The sequence below is a fragment of the Amphiprion ocellaris genome, chromosome 22 (genome assembly GCF_022539595.1).
Source record: "Amphiprion ocellaris isolate individual 3 ecotype Okinawa chromosome 22, ASM2253959v1, whole genome shotgun sequence".
NCBI lineage: Eukaryota > Metazoa > Chordata > Actinopteri > Pomacentridae > Amphiprion > Amphiprion ocellaris.
The window spans coordinates 2606779-2625898 of record NC_072787.1 but is presented as its reverse complement, the minus strand read 5'-3'; the positions used below and the strand labels follow the sequence as shown (position 1 = coordinate 2625898).

Sequence of the window (19120 nt, the reverse complement as noted above, 5' to 3'; positions counted from 1 at the left end):
TGGTCTCCTACCAGATTTACAGCTTTGAGAAAGGGTCTCTGGATTCTCTGTGTGTTGCTTTGGAATGTGCTCAACAATAAACTGTTGTCCTGCGCCTTACGACACGACACAGATAATTTGTATCTGCTTATGGTTTCAGCTAAAATGACAGAACCTTACAGTGTAAATTCAGGCCAACAGAATAAGTTGTCAACATTTCTGTGACATTAGCATTTGAATGGGGTAATTACAGCCTCATTTCGATAAAACCCCGGGCTCTTGCCGGATGGCTGTGTTTGGTTCTGGCATGGCTGTAATGACCAAGACAATGAGAGTTTGAAGACAGGCAATCATCATCTCCTCAGAGCCACAGGACTGTGAGGTGGTGTGTGGTTCTGTGTTTGTGCAGTGTGTCTGTGTGTGCAAACTGCATGTATGTTCCAAACGTGGATCTGCTCAGTGGCCTTTGCTGAATGACCTAGATAACAGAGGCAGTGTGAGGGAGTCACTGATTCTCCAAAGCTTTGCATTCATCGCTCATGGGCACTCAGGCAGATGCTGGCTCTGACAGACATTCCAAAAAATCAGACCATCAGCAAGCAACTGAGCTTTGTTGGAAATGTTTAATTTGTGTGTTGTGATAAAAGCATGAATCTTCATGACTCTGCTGCTACACTGTCCTCTGTGGACTGTTGACCAAACAGTGATTGATCAATTAGACGAACTGCTAAACACAGTGTTATTTACAGCACCAGTCAAAAGTTTGGACACATCATCTCATTCAGTGTTTTTTATCTACTTTAATTATTTTCTACATTATAGATTAATACTGAGAACATCAAACTATGAAAGAACACATATGGAATTATGTAGTAAACAAAAAAGTGTTAAACCAGACGGCAAATAATTCCACAAATTGACTCTTGACAAGGCACACCTGTTAATTTAAAACCATTCCAGGAGACTGCCTCGTGGAGCTCATCCAGAGAATGCCAAGAGTGTGCAAAGCTGTTTACTACATAATTTCATGCGTTCTTTCATAGTTTTGATGTCTTCAGTATTAATCTGCAATGTAGAAAATAATTTAAATAAATAAAAGTCATGGAATGAGAAGGTGTGTCTAAACTTTTGACTGCTAGTGTGTATAACACTGTGTTGATCATCTAACTGATCAGTCACCCTTTGGTCAACAGTCCATAGAGGGCAATGTAGCAGCAGATTTGTGATTTTACCTAGTACAAGAATTTCCTTTGGGATTAATAAAATTTCATCTTATCTTGTCTAAATTTTAGAGATCATCAGTAGCAGTATTTTTAGTCACAAAACAGTAGGAGCAGCAACTTGAGTAAAGTAACTCACAGCCAGGTAGAGTGCTGCATAGACACTGAGCGCCGCTTCCTTCGAAGGAAAGGTCTTCCGAGCCCGCAGGATGTCGTCCTGGTTTCCTGTGCAGGCCTCCTGATGGCTGATGTAGCGCAGGGCCTGCTGGCAGCCTAGTGCAGTGTAGTTGGGCTTGCAGACCGTCAGGAAGTAGGGTGCCAGGTTCCCTGTCACTACCTGCCCTGCGTTGACAAAGATGTCAACGGTGAAGAGGCCAAAGGTGTAGACTCCTGGGGAGAAACAAGAAGATGATCAGAGGGGATCACACATGAGGCGGGTGGAGTTATCATTAGCATTAACATTACACTGCCTCAGACACTGCAAGAACTCAGCACTGGGGTAAGTTTGAGAACATCCCACTTTAAGAAAGAATCTGAATGCTTCGACCATTATGTCAACAAATGCTCTAAAACAACAACACAACAACAACAGCTACTGGACGTAATTCCAGGTCAATCACCACATAGATAAAAGAAAGTTGAAGGTCTGAGAGCAGAAAAAAAATATGCTAGTTAATTTAAACACAAGAGACTTGTGCTCCAAACAAGAATGAAGGCCCTAGGATCCTGACCCATCACTATACACACCAGTGAGCAGTGATTCCTAACACATCTCTGGGGGTCATCAGGTGGAAACCTCCCTTCAACAATGTTTCACCTATTTATTCCCACAACATCTCCAGGATGCTAGGCGAGGCTAGATTCACCCCTCTAGTGCCAGTTTACACTGTTCCTACACAATCCAAACAGCACTGCCACACATACCACAGGCACGTTTACATTTTTTCATAGGTTCATAATAGGTCATGTGGAAATATGACAATATCTGCTGGGTCAAATATATACATACTTCAAATATGACTTGTGGTTATTTGGAAAGCTGTGCTAATTCAGTTTCCTTAGCGGTATGACCTCTTACCTTCTTGTGAGTGATTACAATTGACTTACATCTAGTGACTTCTCTGAATCAATTTAAATAGGACACATTTAATACACTCATTAAACTCCGTCACCAACACTACAATGGGACAGTCTAAGGAGCTGAATACAGACATGACTTAGCAAATAATTGCCTTGAACAAGTCAGCAAAGTCACTTGGAGCCATTTCAAATATGCTTCAGATTTCAAAATCATCTGTGCACACAATTGTTTGTAAGTATAAAGTGTAAGGCACAGTTGTGTCACTGCCACAATCAGGAAGAAAACACACCCTATCACCTGCTGCCCAGAGACAATTAGTCAACCATAAATGACTAAAAAGCAGGTGTGCAATGAATTAGAAGCTGTTGGAATGCAGGTAGCAATGTCACAGTCAAGCATATTTTAGATCACCATGGGCTGAGAGTCTACCATGAAAGAAGGAAGGCCTTTTTCCAGAACGGCACCTTAAAGCTCAACTGATGTTTGCTGCTGATCACATGGACCAAAAAAAGGCCTTCTAGAGGAAAGTTCTGTAGTCAGATGAAACAAAACCCACTGTCAAGCATGGTGGTGGTAGTATTATGTTTTGAGACTGGTTGCCAGTGCAATTGGTTTGTATACACAAAGTAAATGGAATAATGAAGGAGGAGGATTCCACATTCTTCAGGAAAACCTAAAATCCTCAGCCAGAAGGTTGAGTGTTCCAACAAGACAATTATCCAAAAGACACATCAAAAGTTGTAAAGAAAGGGCTAAATAGGCTAGAATTAAGGTTTAAGAATGACCTCCCAAAGTTTGTGAGGCTGTGTGGACGGTGCTGAAAAAACAAGTCTGTGCCAGGAAGCCAACAAATATAGTTGAACTGCACCAGTACAGTCATGAGATACAACCAGAAGCTTGTGGAAGGCTAATTGAGTTGAAAACGGCAAAGGATATTGGACCAAATATTAGAATTGCTTTTGTCATATTTCCAGAAGACCTGTAATAAATCTGTGAAACCACCAAAATGCATGTGCCCAAGGTATGATTGCAGAGCACACCTTGGACACAGCGCCCCCTACCCTCAAAGCCATCAAAATGTAGAGGGATGTGGGCAGGCCAAACAAGATTTTGGAAGATCCACACCATCCCAGCAAACAGACTGTTGGAGTGGCTACACTGTGGCTGGTGCCTGAACAACATCAAGGCAAACACAGAGGGGAAAGCTTCTTCATGCTGTCAGGCCTGAACTCTGACCTCAGAAAATCAAAATCAAAGCACCTCATATGTCAGCTACAGCACATGTTCATGTAAATAGCCTGTAGGTGTATGCACACACACGCATCCACACTGCAATGCATAACACATGTACACACATACACACACACACACACACGCACAATGTTCCTTTATCATCTGTCATCTCTTAACAGCCTTGAACAGTTACTTTGCATTTCACTGCACATACTATAGAAGCATCTGACAAATAAAAACTCTTGAATCTTAAATGCTGTATGAATGACCAACTGGCTGTTACACATACTGTAGAAGCTAAATTCATTCTGATCCAGCACACACTCCCTGCTGAGGAAACGAGCTGCTCCTCTCAGATTTAACCACCTCAAGCTGCCATTCAGCCCAAACTCCATGAGACTTATACAAAGGATATAATATTCTCATTTTCATTCTGGGACTAAAGTGACTTAGCTTTGCATGATTCACCACCACCACCAAACCCCCCCCAAAAACCATGAATCATCTCATACTGCCTGTTAGAACCCTTCTGTTTAGGGTCTGCAAAAAAAACCCAATATTAGCTGTGGCCTCCTAAAGGCCCCCCGGTCCCTGAAAGTCAATTTTCCTCTGATTGGCAGCTTTGTGGCAGTGCCCCCGAACACTGCCTCATCCTTGTCTGGTGTGGAAGTTCTGAACGGAAACACTAAACTTACTATACAAAGATGAAATATGACAGTGGGCAACATGACTCAAAAACTAATTATAGCAGGACGTCCCTGTTTTGTAAATATCATGTTCCTCATCTGCAATCAGCCGTTTCCAGCTAGAATAGTCATTTACCACATTAACAATGTCTACACTGGATTTATCATTCATTTCATGTTATGTTCATTGGGAAAAAAATGCTCTTCTTTCAAAAATAAGGACATTTCTAAGTGACCCCAAACCTTTAAACGGTAGTGTACATGTGCAGTATCTCCCTGTGGTTAGGATTTATGTATTTAGGATACATTTATTGACAAATGTTACTTTGCTGTCTTCTTGCACATAGATGTTGTGTGATTGTTATCTATGAAATAAGCAGCTGTGTGCTCATATTCAGGACAATAAAACTTTTCTCATATTATCCCATTTTTGCTTGTCTTAATATAATACATTTGTTAAAGTCCTTCTCAAAATGCCTTTTTCTTAATGCAGCTGACTGATGTTTGCGCTTCACAGTCCAGAATAAAGCACTTGAGTCTCTTTTCACATTCTTTGTGATAAAAAGATCTCGTGTCCAAAACATTTATATCTTCATAAATTCTGGATTTTTCACTGTGATGGAAATGTGTGGCAATCCACAACATACTAAAATGATTACTGACAAGCATGTTATTTTCAGAGTCATTAGAGACATTTTTCACTTTGTGTAGGGTTGTGATATTTTCACAGAGGAAATAAATGACTAGTGCAAATACTACCAAAGCCTCTCGTGGCATTTTCACTGCAGAAACAGACTGATGACTGAATTATCTGTCAAGCAGTAATATTTGGATCTCAAAATTAATATCCGCATACAACCACGGGGACCGAATGTTTGGATATTCGGGTCCAGCCCTAGCAACAGGTTGAAGTCTCATGGAGAAAAGTAAGCAATGAAATTTTTGTCAAACTTTTCAGAGAATAACTGAAAACATACTTTGTTGTGGTACATCGTGATATATATCGTTATTGTGATATAAAATAACCCATATCGTGATATATGATTTTTTCCATATTGCCCAGCACTAGCTTCCAGGGCGGCCTTTGCATTTGCTCAGCCTATTTTGGCTATTACTCCGTCAAGCAACGCAGTGGAGTTACGTGACGATCGGCGTACGTTTGTCTGTCTGTCTGTGACCAGATGGTCCTGGACATTCCTCCATCCCTCATGAAAACCAGAGGAGATGGAGCCTTTGCAGTTGTGGCTCCCATGCTGTGGAAGGCATTGTCCCTCTCTGTGCAGTCTGAGAATAGCCTCTCCTTTTTGAAAACTCGTCTTAAGACCCACTTGTTCACCCAGCCTTTGGCTGAGCAGAGTCACCCTTAATGGATCTTTTATCTGTTTTATTTTACTGTCTTATTGTTTTGTTCTTACTGTTGTCATATTGTTGATGATTTATTTTACTGTAAAGCACTTTGGTTGGCCATAGGCCTTTAAAAGTGCAATATAAATAAATCTGACATTGACATTATTCAAAAACGGACTCACAAATTTTAATGAAATTTCCAGGAAAGGTCAGAAATGACACAAGGACCAAGTGATTAGATTCTGGCAGTGATGCAGCTTATAGTCTGGATCCATGGATTTGTTAAAGATTTCTGTATCATTGTGAGATAGCGGCACGGCATCACTGTAACCATGACAACAAATGAACACTACATCAGCTGCCTGCTGACGATCACATGATTGTGATCCTACTATAAATCCACCGCTGTGGTCTTATCAGGACTTATCCATTGGAAATGATCCAAGGAACAACTGATTAAATTGTGGGGGTGTTTCTGAGTCCCATCAATTCCTGCCGCCCGCCACATACTTGGGTCACATGATTCAGTATCCGTACATGCAGAACACATGCCTGTGCTCAGCCCAAGATCATTGTTTGTGGGTACATCTATATTAAATGGACACATTCTATGTTGCCGTGATTTCTGATCATCAATATCTAATAAACAAATGCTGCATTTCTTTAAAAAAAAAAATACTGCATTTCTGCCACATGGGGGAATGAACAGCCTTGGCAGAGTACTGCGTTCTCCGAGTGCTTCTCTGGTTTCATACAGTTGCTGTCAGAAAGAAGAACCAAAATGCATTCACACATAGCAGACAGGTAGGGGGAATGATTAAAAAGCAATTTTAATGAGAATGTTAATGTTGAATAAAGCAAATAAAAAAAAATACAAACAAAAAGTGGCTCAAGGATGCAGAAAAACTGAAGTTCAACAGAAATCCAAAGAACAGGGAAAAAAAGAATGTAAAAATAAAGGACAGTAAGAAGAACATCCAGGGAGAAGAACACAGAAAGACAAAAGTAAAAACACAAAGCTCAATGCACAATATTTTGCTCATATCATATTATGATCTTCACTGACTAAAAACACTTCCTCAAAGCTGGAGTCAGCATTTTTAACTGAATAGCAGCAAGGTACAACCAGACAAACAGACTTCAAAGACGTTCAACACTGCTCAAACACTGCTTTTGGTAAATAACCTGCTGATGTCAAATACCTTTGCAAGCTCAGGGAAGCAGCAGCAAGGAAGCTTCCACTGATCTCAACGGCACATCTGCCCCCATTTTGAAAGTTAACACACTGAAAAAGTAGCAGTCACTGTCTGGCAAAGTTTTGTAAAGAATGCATGAGTACACATACTTAAGCTTATAACAGAAAAGAACAGCTGCAATATTTACAACATCCTCAAATTCATAGGCAATTTTGGAAGGTCCCATTCCATGTTGTTTGGCTTCGTTTCATTTTGCAATGTCGTGTTATGCTCTAAATATATGCTTGAACAATAATAGAGACCAGAAATAATTTTTTGGAGAGCAGAAACCAGTGGAGGGCATTTGAAATGATTCATCTCGCACATAACAGAAACTTGTTAGTTAGCATAACCTCGGTGTGTAGCTCTGTTACCTCTCCTGCCTGTCCTTGACTGTCCAAAAAAGACACATGATGTTAAAGCACTGGCGAGGTTCTTATTAAAACAACAACAAAAAATTAAACTACAGGACATAAATCATTCAACTAAAGCCCTATTTGCACAGGATTAGTATCACCTCGGGACCAACAGTGATTTGTAATAATTGTGGAGGATGTGATGTCTGTGATCTTAATCTCGTGTGAATGCTCCATATCTGTAATTTGTAAAGTAGAAATTCCACCACAATTTACCAACCATATTTCACCAAACACCGACGTCCTGTGACAATACTAGTCCTGTGTGAATCTGCATCTCAGTGATTGGAGGGTATTTTAGTTGTTGTTGTTCTGTTTTTTTTTTTTTTGCCTGTTTCTACCTCTTTCCCGGTTGAATTATGGAAGCTGCGGTGGAAATTATTGACAACATTTAGGTGCAAATGCAGGAGTAGACCTATACACAACAGGCCTATAGACTATTCACAGGAATGACAAAATCAGATCAACAAGAAGAGGGAATTTCAGAGGATACTGAGATGGATGATGTGTAGCAGCGTGCCGTACGAAACATTTTTCTAGACCTATCTTTCAACAAGCTTAATACAAAAGCCCTGACGGCCCGTTATCCCGACAACGCTGCCCGCTGTTCTCAAGTCATGTTGCTGCTTTGACATATTTACTGTTTCAGTTTTAGTTTTTCATTCTTTATTTCATTCATTTGTAAATTTAAAAAAAAAAATGTAAATACCAACTTCTCCAAACTAGAATGAAAGGGAGCAGAAAGAAGATAAGTCTTATTTTATCTGCCCCTTTATCCCCAGAACTCAATTTACAAAAAAACGTACTAAAAAAACAACAACATAAACAACAACAACAAAAAATAAAATAATTTAAAAAAAAAAAAAAAAAAAAAATATATATATATATATATATATATATATATATATATATATATAAATAATTCAATAAAATAAAATAAAATAGCTGCCGGCCAACACAGTCACATACCATTATGGTTCTCAAGTTACAATTCAGTTAATACTATTCACAACAACAAAAATGACAATGATATGACATCAAACATAACTAACATATTTCATTATATTTCTTTAACATACTGGCTTTAATTATTCTTTTAAATGGGATGTTTGACTTGGATTCTTTGATTTCTTTGTTCAGATTGTTCCATAAACTGATTCCTTTTACAGACACACAACGTTCCATCAATCTAGTCCTGAACGTTGGTTTTTTTGAAAGATCTCTGTTCCTTTTAAGTTATACTTGCTTTCTGTTTTTCCAAATCTTTTCTGGATGTTGCTGTTGCTATGACGACTACATACCACGTTAAAAGTGGTCACTTTAACCCGAACCACAAGCTTTCCATAAACCTAACCAAGTGATTTTTGTGCCTAAACCTAACGAGACTCTAACAATAGCGTTGTTGCAACAAAGGCTTTAACAGTGACGTATCAGCCGAAGGGTTTTGGAAAGCACAAATTCTGTTGTCCTGGTGACACTGTTCTTAAACACCGTTTGAATTTTACTACCAGCTATATATGTAATATATTTATGCTAGAGCCGTACACCATAACAGTAAACCATGAATCAGTTTCCATGTCAGCTTGTACTTTGTATCATCTGTCTTATCATACATGTATCCAACTCTGTGTTATATGTTCCTTACTCCCCACCCTCCTCTTCTCCCATCACTCTCCATCCCCCACCCCCTCTACCTCTATCCCTCTATCTCTACCTCCATCCCTCTATCTCTACCTCTCTACCTCTTCTGTCCCTCTCAACCCACCCGGCCGGCAGCAGTTGGCTCCTCCAACATTAGAGTCAGGTTCTGCTCCAGGTTTTTTCCCTGTTAAAAGGGTGTTTTTCTTGCCTCTGTCACCTTAGGGCTGCTCTGGGGGTTCAGGAATATGGGTTCTGTAAAGTGTCTTAAGACTGTCTGAATTGTAGTTAGTGCCACACCGTATTCTGTGCCAACAGCAGATGTTGCAATGTGCACAGATTTGACATCATATCCGGGCTGTAATGTCAGTAAATTCGAGTGAAATACAGACTTCACTTATCCCATGCAAATGCACTGCAAGAAACACAGACGTGGGGGGGTAATTCACAAATTACCAGAGATCCCCAGGTAATACTAATCCCGTGTGAATAGGGCATAACTTGTATTTTCAGTGTCAATGGTTCCTCTCTATAACCACACAAACCCTTTTCATGTCAACACAAACAACTGCTGTTCATTCACACTGTGTGATGCTGCATAAAACAGGCCCTCTGTCTGCAGGGAATTGTGCTCCTGGTCCATACCAGTAACACAAATCCCCAGTGATCACCCATAGCAAGCACACAGGTACCACTGTGTATTCATGCTGCTCTTCACCAAACCAGGCTGTACGTCTCAGCGACTGAAGGGATTTAACAGAAACAATTGCTTTCCTCCTCCAAGAGCCTGGCCTTCTGTCACACCAAATTATCAAACAGACGCTCAGTCAGACAACTGTCTCTCACACACACACACACACACACACACACACAGATGTCCAGGATTCATGATTTGCTGGGGCAACAATATCAGCTTTCCCAATCACTGTCTAGTGTTTGGGCTACTACAAAATAATTCGACCCAGGCTTTGGTGTGCATTTAGATGAAAGATATTAATGAAAACAAGCAGCGGGTGCATCTTTCTTCTTCTTTCCCAAGAGTCTCATTTTCCAGTAGCCACAAAGATGAGCAGCGGAGGCTCCAGATGCTGACAGAACCATTTCATAACAAGCATCAAATAGATTCTGTCCAGCAGTGAGTCGCTGAGCTCTCCTCACACAGATCTTTGTTCTGGCGCTGTCCCACTTTCCCTGCAATAAATGTGGAAATGTGGGCAGTATGTGTTTTGTGGATGACTTATGGATGACTAACAACCCAAGCCCCCTACTCCTCTAGATCCTGCCTGGCTTTGGGGACAGGGTCAACTAAAATTGCTTATTAGGGCATAAATCTAATTCAGTTTGCCTGCCTCTACTGTGTAGTCATTGTGTAGCCATGCATGCTTTTGTTCAAAGGCATGATGGGAACCTTGTATCTTGGGGTATATCTGTGTGTGCTGGAGGGTAAACAGTGTTGAAGCAATGCACCTTTTCTTTGATTTAGTGCCAGCGTCTCCACAATGCTGCAGTATGATGCACAACCCAGTCATTTTCAAAGTTATCATAGTTTCTCAGACACCTCCTGTGCTCATACACAACACTTTATCACACACATATTATAGGTAGAAACCCAAGAGCAGCAGGCGGTGTTGAATATCAAGATCTGAGTCAAAGCGAAAACACTCTGCTCCATAGATGTTGCAGGGAAAATGTACGCTTAAATGGATTTATGAATGTCCATGCAGAATTATTACATAATTTAACTTTGCATTTGGACAGCGAGATGATGAAGGAAGATTGTGGTAATAATACTGTATATGAAGCTGTTCTTGATGTGTACTCAAGGAGAGTTTTAGGAATGACGGGAGAAATGAATTGCAGGGAGGGCTGATGATGAAAAGTTAAGCAGTAGTAGTGTTGCACCACTGCTGGCTAATCAGCGGGACTTTCAGGTTGGATGTGTCGTCTGAACTCATTACAGTCATTGCAAAGGTATATGGTTTTAGTATCACTGGTGATGAAATGTCAGTGAGAACAAACGGCAGCACCAGGGGACATACACAAAAACTCACACAGCTTCTAGCAGCCTTAAGTTTGTACATTTAGTCAAGACATGCTTCAGATGGAGGCGGGTCAGAAAGAGTGACAGCCTCTTTGTGGCATTTAAATTACCTGTAGATTATATCAAATTATGCTCTTTAGACCCCTCAACATTCCTCCACCCCAAAACACTCTGTCAGCATTAAAAAAAAAAACACCTGTCAAAAGTGAAAACAAAAGGCTGAGAACAAGAAAAACTATATGATGAATAAAAGGAGACAGAGGAGTAGCCAGAAACACTTGAACATCAGTAACCCTGAAGAGTCTGGAGATGCTGCTCTGACTGAAAGATGAGTGTGACACGGCTGCTATAAATCCAGTGGATGAGTTCAGTGAATCATACAAATCAAGACTTTGGACTGGTGTTGTATAGTTTGCATTTCTTGTATGTCCCAAAAGTCTGGCATCAGCCTCCAAGCTTTGAGAAGCCTACAGTAACTTAGCACAGCCAGCCTCAGGAATTTCTTTCATTAACTAATGTGGGTCAGTATATAATTGAGGGACTTTTGAAGTCCATGGGATATATCTTGCATACATTTTTATTGAAAGTAAAAAAAAAAAAAAAAAAAAAAAAAAAGTTTTTTTATGTTCATTATGATCATGTCTTTACAAATTGCATAATTATTTATTATGGAAACAATCACTTTTTAATAAAAAAATGGATATCACTAAAATGTCAACTAAATAACCGTCTGAATTTAATACCAACCACCTTCTAATTAGCTAAACAATAATAAAATGAACTGATTCAGAAATTGTTTTGATTGTGTTCTTTTTATTAAGTTCAGATAATCATGACAGATATTTCTGTTTTGGCAATATATCAAATTTTATATGGAAAATAACAAATCGTATCTCTGTCTGAGAAATCACTTTCCATTAAGTTCCTCATTACAAAAACACCTCTCCAGGAAGTGTGTTAATTCCAGATCACATGACCTGCTCCACATGATGTCATTTCCTCCTGAAGAAAAGACTGACCAGACTCCAAGGCTTTCTGACTTATTTAATATAAAATAGTAAAACAGGTTTGCTGCAATATCTTTAGAAATAACTGTCAATTTCAATTTCACTAATTTATATATAACATTTAGAAGAATAGGGCTGCTCAGTGGTGTAGTGGTTAGCACTTTCGCCTTGCAGCCAGAAGATCCCTGGTTCACGTCCCGGCTTTCCCGGGATCTTTCTGCATGGAGTTTGCATGTTCTCCCTGTGCATGCGTGGGTTTTCTCCGGGTACTCCGGCTTCCTCCCACAGTCCAAAAACATGCTGAGGTTAATTGATTACTCTAAATTGCCCGTAGGTGTGAATGTGTGAGTGATTGTTTGTCTCTGTATGTAGCCCTGTGACAGACTGGTGACCTGTCTAGGGTGTCCCCTGCCTTCACCTGAGTCAGCTGGGATAGACTCCAGCCCCCCCCGCGACCCTAGTGAGGATTAAGCGGTGTATAGATAATGGATGGATGGAAGTTAGAAGAATATTTCTCTAAAATGCCATGTGGTGTTTGGTTATAGGTGGCCATGTTGATTTTAGGCCTGAAAACAGCAAAAATGTCAACTATGATACCTGTCAGCTATGTTACAAAAAGTCCCCCAATTATATATTGAACCATATCTATTTGTCAGCATTTGAACTTGAATCAGGCTAATTTTCTGTCGTATCTGATAAAGACACCCTATTTTCTGAAGTGGTACTGATAGTTCGCATTGGTTGTAAATCAAGAGATATCTGGATATATGTGACTTCTAATGTCACAGGTTTCACTGTCATTTAGAAAAACCTGATCAGAATGATGTTATTGTTTAAATATTTAACTTCTAAAAGCTTAGAGATAAGTTTTATGTAATGTATATAGAAGGACAATTGCTGAATAGATTTTTACAAATGATATCGATGCACTTTAAAATTGCATACAATTGCAAAAATGCGCATCATGTTAAACATTTATGCTATGTGGACTCCTTTACATAATGTCACTGACAGAGTGGGCTGTGCATGAACCTCCTAAATCTAAAGTTCAACAAGCAAAGCCTGACAATGCACAAAGGTAAAAAACATACTGCTGAAGACGAGTGTGTGAGAGCGCCACAACCCTCGGCTGTGTTCTAAATTTAATCTTTCCCAAACAGCACAGCCCTGTGAGTCATTATGTAAAGTAACGGCAGGCTTGAGTGAAAAGGGAGGCTGTGGAGCTGTAAGATGGCGGGGATCACGTGATGCTGCTCTAATTCAGAAATGCTTTAGAGCAGCAGTGTAAACGTTGGGCAACAAGCATGTGCAAGCACATGCACTGATACGCCTGAATAGACACACTTGGGCAGACATGCTGAAATACAAATGTACAACGCAAGCACGCACAGGGAACATGTCACGTATGAATACTGGCCCATTCCGACATCAGCAGAGAGGCCAGAAAAACAAAGGAAAAGATGCAGGAGCAACTCTGCTGAAAGAGTTTAGCCTGTGCATGCCAGTTGTAGGCCACAATGTAGCACTGCAGGCAAGCGAGTAACAGCTTCTCACCGATTCCGATGCTATTTTATACCATTCCACTCCACATTTCAGAAAATTCATTAAAACATGGCATACAGATACATTTATATTGTATTAACACAAAGTGCATGAACATGACATGGTATCTTGCATGTATGGGAAAGTGTTAATAGATTTTTTTCTCTAGCTGACACAAACAAATTTTTGTGTGTTGATCAAACATAGCTGGCAAAGATCTTGATGCTAAACATGGAAACAATAATAGCACACAATGGCAACAGTGAAAGAAAAAACAGACTGTGAAACATGAGCTCTTCATCGAGGCATGTAGTGTCTCACATGCAAATACAGCGGTCCCTCGTCTGGCGAAAATCCGAAGTAGCGACCATGTTTATTTTATTATTTCTAGATATTTTAAGGCTTTATAAACCTCTCCCACACTCTTGTAAACACTTCCTATGCTTTTAAACACTTTGTACACTCTTAAAGCTACATAATTTTAACAACATATCAACTTCTATATGGGTACTAACCAGTGAATATACTGCAACTTAAATGATGATAAACTAGCTGTGCAGTACTGATGATGATGAGATGAATGATGCTGAATGCTGCTATACACAGGAGACAGAGGAGACTGATGCTACAGTTGCTGAGCCAATCAGAACCCAGCGGTGTATGCTACGCATTTTATTTTGATTTAATTTAAATTAAATTTAATTTTTAAAATATGTTTTACTTACTATTTTTTAGATTTTTTTTATTGTTTTCAATTTTTTTAGGCTAGAAAATGTTTATTTTACCACAAAAACAATTTAAATAATAAATATATAAAAATACCTATATACTGCAAACTCCCACAATATAGCAAAAAATTTTGCAATACAAAATTAGATATATACAACTTAAAAATGTGCGATACAGTGAGACCGCAAAAAGTGAACTGATATGACGAGGGATGAGGTAGTCCATGATCAGATGCAGGACCTTCCAGTGTTTCTACAGGGAAGGTGTAGCAGTGTGAGCAGTGGCAGCAGTGCTGTTCATTATGTGTCTGCACAGGAGACAGTCAGCATTTAGGTCACCCACAGCACTCAGAGCCAAACACACAATCTTTCTACCATATTCTGCTCAAACGTTACCTTTGTCTGCGTGGACAGAGCAGAAGAGTAGAGTGAACACAAAAGTGGTGGAGTTGCAATCAACAAATTGGTGTCATCAAAGAGTCACTAAAAGGCTCTGGACAAGGTTCCTGGACACTGACATCATCATGACACTGAAATTATGACCACACAAAAAAATTTGGTGAGGGCTCTGAACAATTGCCATTCTCCATTGTAAGGCTAACTATGATCCAACTATTGTGCTCCTCATACTGGAATATATGATACTGCATCCGGGGTTGGACTGCTCTGTCAGAAGCTGTGCTGCAGAATGAGCTGAGGAGCATCACCTGAAAAAATGTTCTAGTGTAGGTCCAACAACACACTGAAGTGTATGCATCTTTATGTTACAAATAGCAGAAGGAACATTGTCCCAGTAGCACCACAGACGCCTTTGTCATAGTCCCCTAATGTTAGCTAGACCTCCACAATGCTTTCTGCTTGCCAACACACAACTGCCCGAAGTCCAAACAGCCAACTCCAGAGGTCGCTGAAGCGTTGCACACAAATGAGCTGCAGTCTTCCATCTCATTAAACAGTGCTGCAATCAGGTAGTACAGTTAATGAACAATACATTTTCTGACATGAATGTCCATCATCTTCTGCGTGATCAGTTCATTTGTTTGTGACCTGTTAAATTATTAACACCAATTTAATGATTAACCACAAACCATGAACACTCCTAGTACATAGTATACATAACAAGGTAGCTTCAAGATCGTGCAATGACCTCACGTCAAGTAACACATCCGTAGTTCAGGTCTAACAAGTAAAATGAATGAGTATCTCATGAAGGCAACCACAGAGCAGCATGTTTTCAGCTTGAGAAGTGTGGTGATGTGATGTATGAGACACAGCTGTTCAGTTTTCCATCTGGCACCCCATCTGTTTGGACGCGATGTGTCACCCTGTGATTTTGTCACTCGATTCACTACATAATGCATCCTTCTTTAGTTTCAGTAACAAGCATCAGCCATAGATGCTATGAAGGACAGAAGAATTCAAGCTGTAATGATGTTTTTTTTCCTTTTGTCCCAGTTGAAATGTGGAGGGGAGTGGCTGGCTCATTTTCTACAAGTGTAGAAATTCTAATGTTGACAAATTAACACTGCTGAGGCTGATGGAAATGTCAGTATGTTTACTGGTATTTTGCTGGTACATATGAAACGAATCATAAATATGACTAGATGCTTTCAGGGGAAAAGTCAGAGAATCATACGTTGCCGAAACATTTTTTTCTAACTTCACAGCACAGGGAGATCCATTCACTTCATACAGCACAGCAGAGTTTCCACTGGATTCATTCATCTGTGCCAGCTCACTGTGCCAACAAGTCTGCCAAAAGTAGCTACCAATAGTCATGGATTAAATGCACTGGAATACACACAGGCAGACACACTGAACATAATGGGAGTTCAAGATTATTTATGTTCAATAGTACATTGTGATTTCAAATAAGTCCTGTTGCTAATGCTACTGTAAAGAGACACTGACAGCCCATCATACACTCATTAGTTAAAGCTGGTAAAGACAGAAAGTGCTGCACCTCTTAGGCAGTTTGCTTTAGTGGCATTTAGTTTAAGTGCAGAGGCACTTGTCTGCACCCTTTTCGTACCGTTAAAAAGACATCCATCTCCATTTCTCAAACATAGCATGCAATGCAAACTCTCTCAGCTGAATTATTTCTACAAATGAAAATTTTTGAGGTGTTGGCTTTTAAGGTTTACATCTGCAAAATATATAAATGTGTTAGACATATTCAACATACTGAACCACACTAATGGAAAAAAATGATTAGACCACTCTTGTTCTCTTCAATTTCTTGTTCATTTTAATGCCTGCTACAACTAAAGGTACATTTGTTTGGACAAATACAATGCTAACAACAAAAATAGCTCATAATAGTTTAATTTCAGAGCTGATATCAGACATTTTCCATGTTTTTCTTTATAATAACCAAAATAACTTCAGTTCTCCCATCAGTAGCTATGGTATTGTTCTGTCAAAAACAGCTTTTAGGATTCCATGTTTCTTTTCTGTCTGTTTTAGTCACATGATCCACACAGGAGTTAGTACTGATTCATAACCATTGTTTCTGATGACTGCATCCATGCATCTTGGCTGTTCTCCACCAGCTTCTGACATAGTTCTGCTGTCACAGCAGCACATTCCTGTTCACTAATTCTAACTAATCTGCTTTGTTTTTGGGTTTGTGGTTCTCCATTTTGCATTTGATGATTTTCCACAGGCTTTCAGTTGGATTTAGATCTGGTGATTGAACAGTCAAGGCATGGTTCCAATGTTCTGGTTCTCCATCCAGGCTTTAACTGACCTTGTCTTGTTGTAAAATCCAGTCATTGGAGGCAGGAAAGAGTTTTCCAGCTGATGGAAGAAGACTGTTTTCAAGAGTAGTCCTGTACATGACCTGGTTCATTTGCCCTGTTCCACCCAGACTGAAACTACCCCAGATGGTCCCTGATCCACCCCCATGTTTTACTGTAGGGGCAGACAGTCTGGTTTGTAGCTTCTCCAGGCTTCCTCCTAACCAGGAAGGTGGCTGGAGTGGACATCAACTGCATTAAAATGAACAAGAAATTGAAGAAAACAAGGTGATCTACTAACTGTTTCCATGACTGTATGTCTGTGACAGAGTGACCAAGTAGACTGGACCTTCCATCATTGTCCCTGGTGCTTACACAGTCCACCAACCTCAGCACGATGCAACAGACATTCACAGTCCAACAAAGGGTGCTGTACGACATTATCTTGCTCTAACATTACCATGAAGGAAAATTTCTGTTTAAAATTTTTATAGTTTGGTCTATTATCCCTCAGTCACGACGTTTTCTCTTGTCAAAGTAATTTGCCAAACTGCCAAAACTAAATGAACTTAACAGGTCAAGAAACATAGGCAGAAAAATAAACAAAAAAAATGCTTATGTGAGTTATCTAAACCAGTTAGTGGTTGAAGAGTGCACCTGGAATGTTGCTCTTGGTATCTAATCATGGACGTTTGGATGAATGTTACTATGCCTCTCTTTTCTCACCATTTAGTGGTGGAACATAAATTTCGCTTATCCCCCAGCACATTCCCAAATCAAAGAAATTGTGTCACCCCTGTAGCAAGTTCTAGGTCTGCCCCAGGGTTTCTGCCTGGAAAACTTTTCAAGTGGGGCAACAAGAGAGGAGAAACAATTAGATGCCTAACCAGCCAGGCATTCTAATCCAACCTTCTTCCCCTGTCTTCACACACTGATCACAGTAGGGTCAAATGGAGGTGTGAAAGCATCTAATGGGGTCTGAAACCTCTTTACTGGCATCACAACTCTATCTATCTCAGTACTGTACTATTAATTATTCCAGGAAGAGGCTATTTCAATGGGATCTCCATTCTTTTTTCTTGACTTGTATCAGCAATCAAATGTTTTTTGGCTGCAGGGGAGGATTTGATAGTAAATCTGCATAATGAGGACATTTTTTGTGTACTTTACAACTATAAGTCTATTTAGAAGTGTTTGGAGAGCCAGCGGTTTCATTGGAAAGACTCCTTTGCACTAATGTGCACTAACATACACTGACATGCATGTGTGGTCAGATCAGTTGCCAAAACAGAGTAGCTCAGATCACACCATACAGACTACATCTTTAAATAGAAGACAGTGGCTTGCTGCCACATTAATGATATATTCATGTTCAACATCCTGCATAGAGCACTTTAAATGAATGTTTCCTCTAGCAGGAGCAGTGGGATTCTAAGTGCAGCACTGTTGCAGCTGAGGAAGCAGAGATACAAAGAAGCTCTGCAGGTGAAACCTCCTTAAGACAACTTTAACATGAAGTCGTAGTGCAGGGCTCTTCAAATCTGACATCAATTAACACAAAGAAATAATCCTTATTCTGATACACCACTGTCCCAGTGTATAATACATGATAACTAATTCCAGTGAGTCTCTAATGATAAAAGGGATTTTAGCCTTCATTGAGAGGCCTGTTAACATTAATGAGAAGGTGAATTACAGGCAGGAAGTGTAAATGCAAGGGTAAAGCCAGGTCACCAAGTGGATTCCCCCCCAGGGATCTTGGTAATAATCCTCTTCTGCAGCTTTATCTCGAGCTCTCACTTAAGGATGGCAAAAGGCAAGGGAAGGCCAAAGCTGTGCTGCAGTGTGTGTTTGACACACCAAGACGCTGTGTGTCCGTATGAGCTTCATTAGAAAGCAGATTCCTCTGCTCTTTTACCTGTCTGTATGCACCTCCAGTGTATCAAACACACTTGCTGAAAGATATGTGTGCATGTACATGTGAAAAAATGTGTGTGCACTGGAAAGTTCACTTTACAGAGCTGAACTGTAACAGAGATGAAGACAGAGTTAGAACATCTTTTTAGAATGAAGCTGTCCATGGCTAACATGGCTGATATTTATTTTTATACACACAGGAAAATTCTGAATACAAAAAAATAAGAAAAATAAAAACACCGAATGTGGAAATTTGTCTTAAATGGTTCGAATGTGCCACTTAAGGGGAAAAAATGAGTTTGTATTAATAGT

General features: G+C 39.8%; 1 protein-coding gene across 3 annotated transcripts in view; it reads right to left on the bottom strand.

The window, feature by feature from the left end:
- plppr5b (phospholipid phosphatase related 5b) overlaps window positions 1-19120 on the bottom strand; it is an 89943-nt gene that overhangs the window by 26817 nt on the left and 44006 nt on the right. For all 3 annotated transcript variants that reach the window (XM_035950765.2, XM_035950763.2, XM_023275871.3), the window contains one exon: window positions 1339-1589. In XM_035950765.2, the coding sequence (XP_035806658.1) occupies window positions 1339-1589 (251 nt within the window). The remainder of the gene's footprint in view (window positions 1-1338; window positions 1590-19120) is intronic.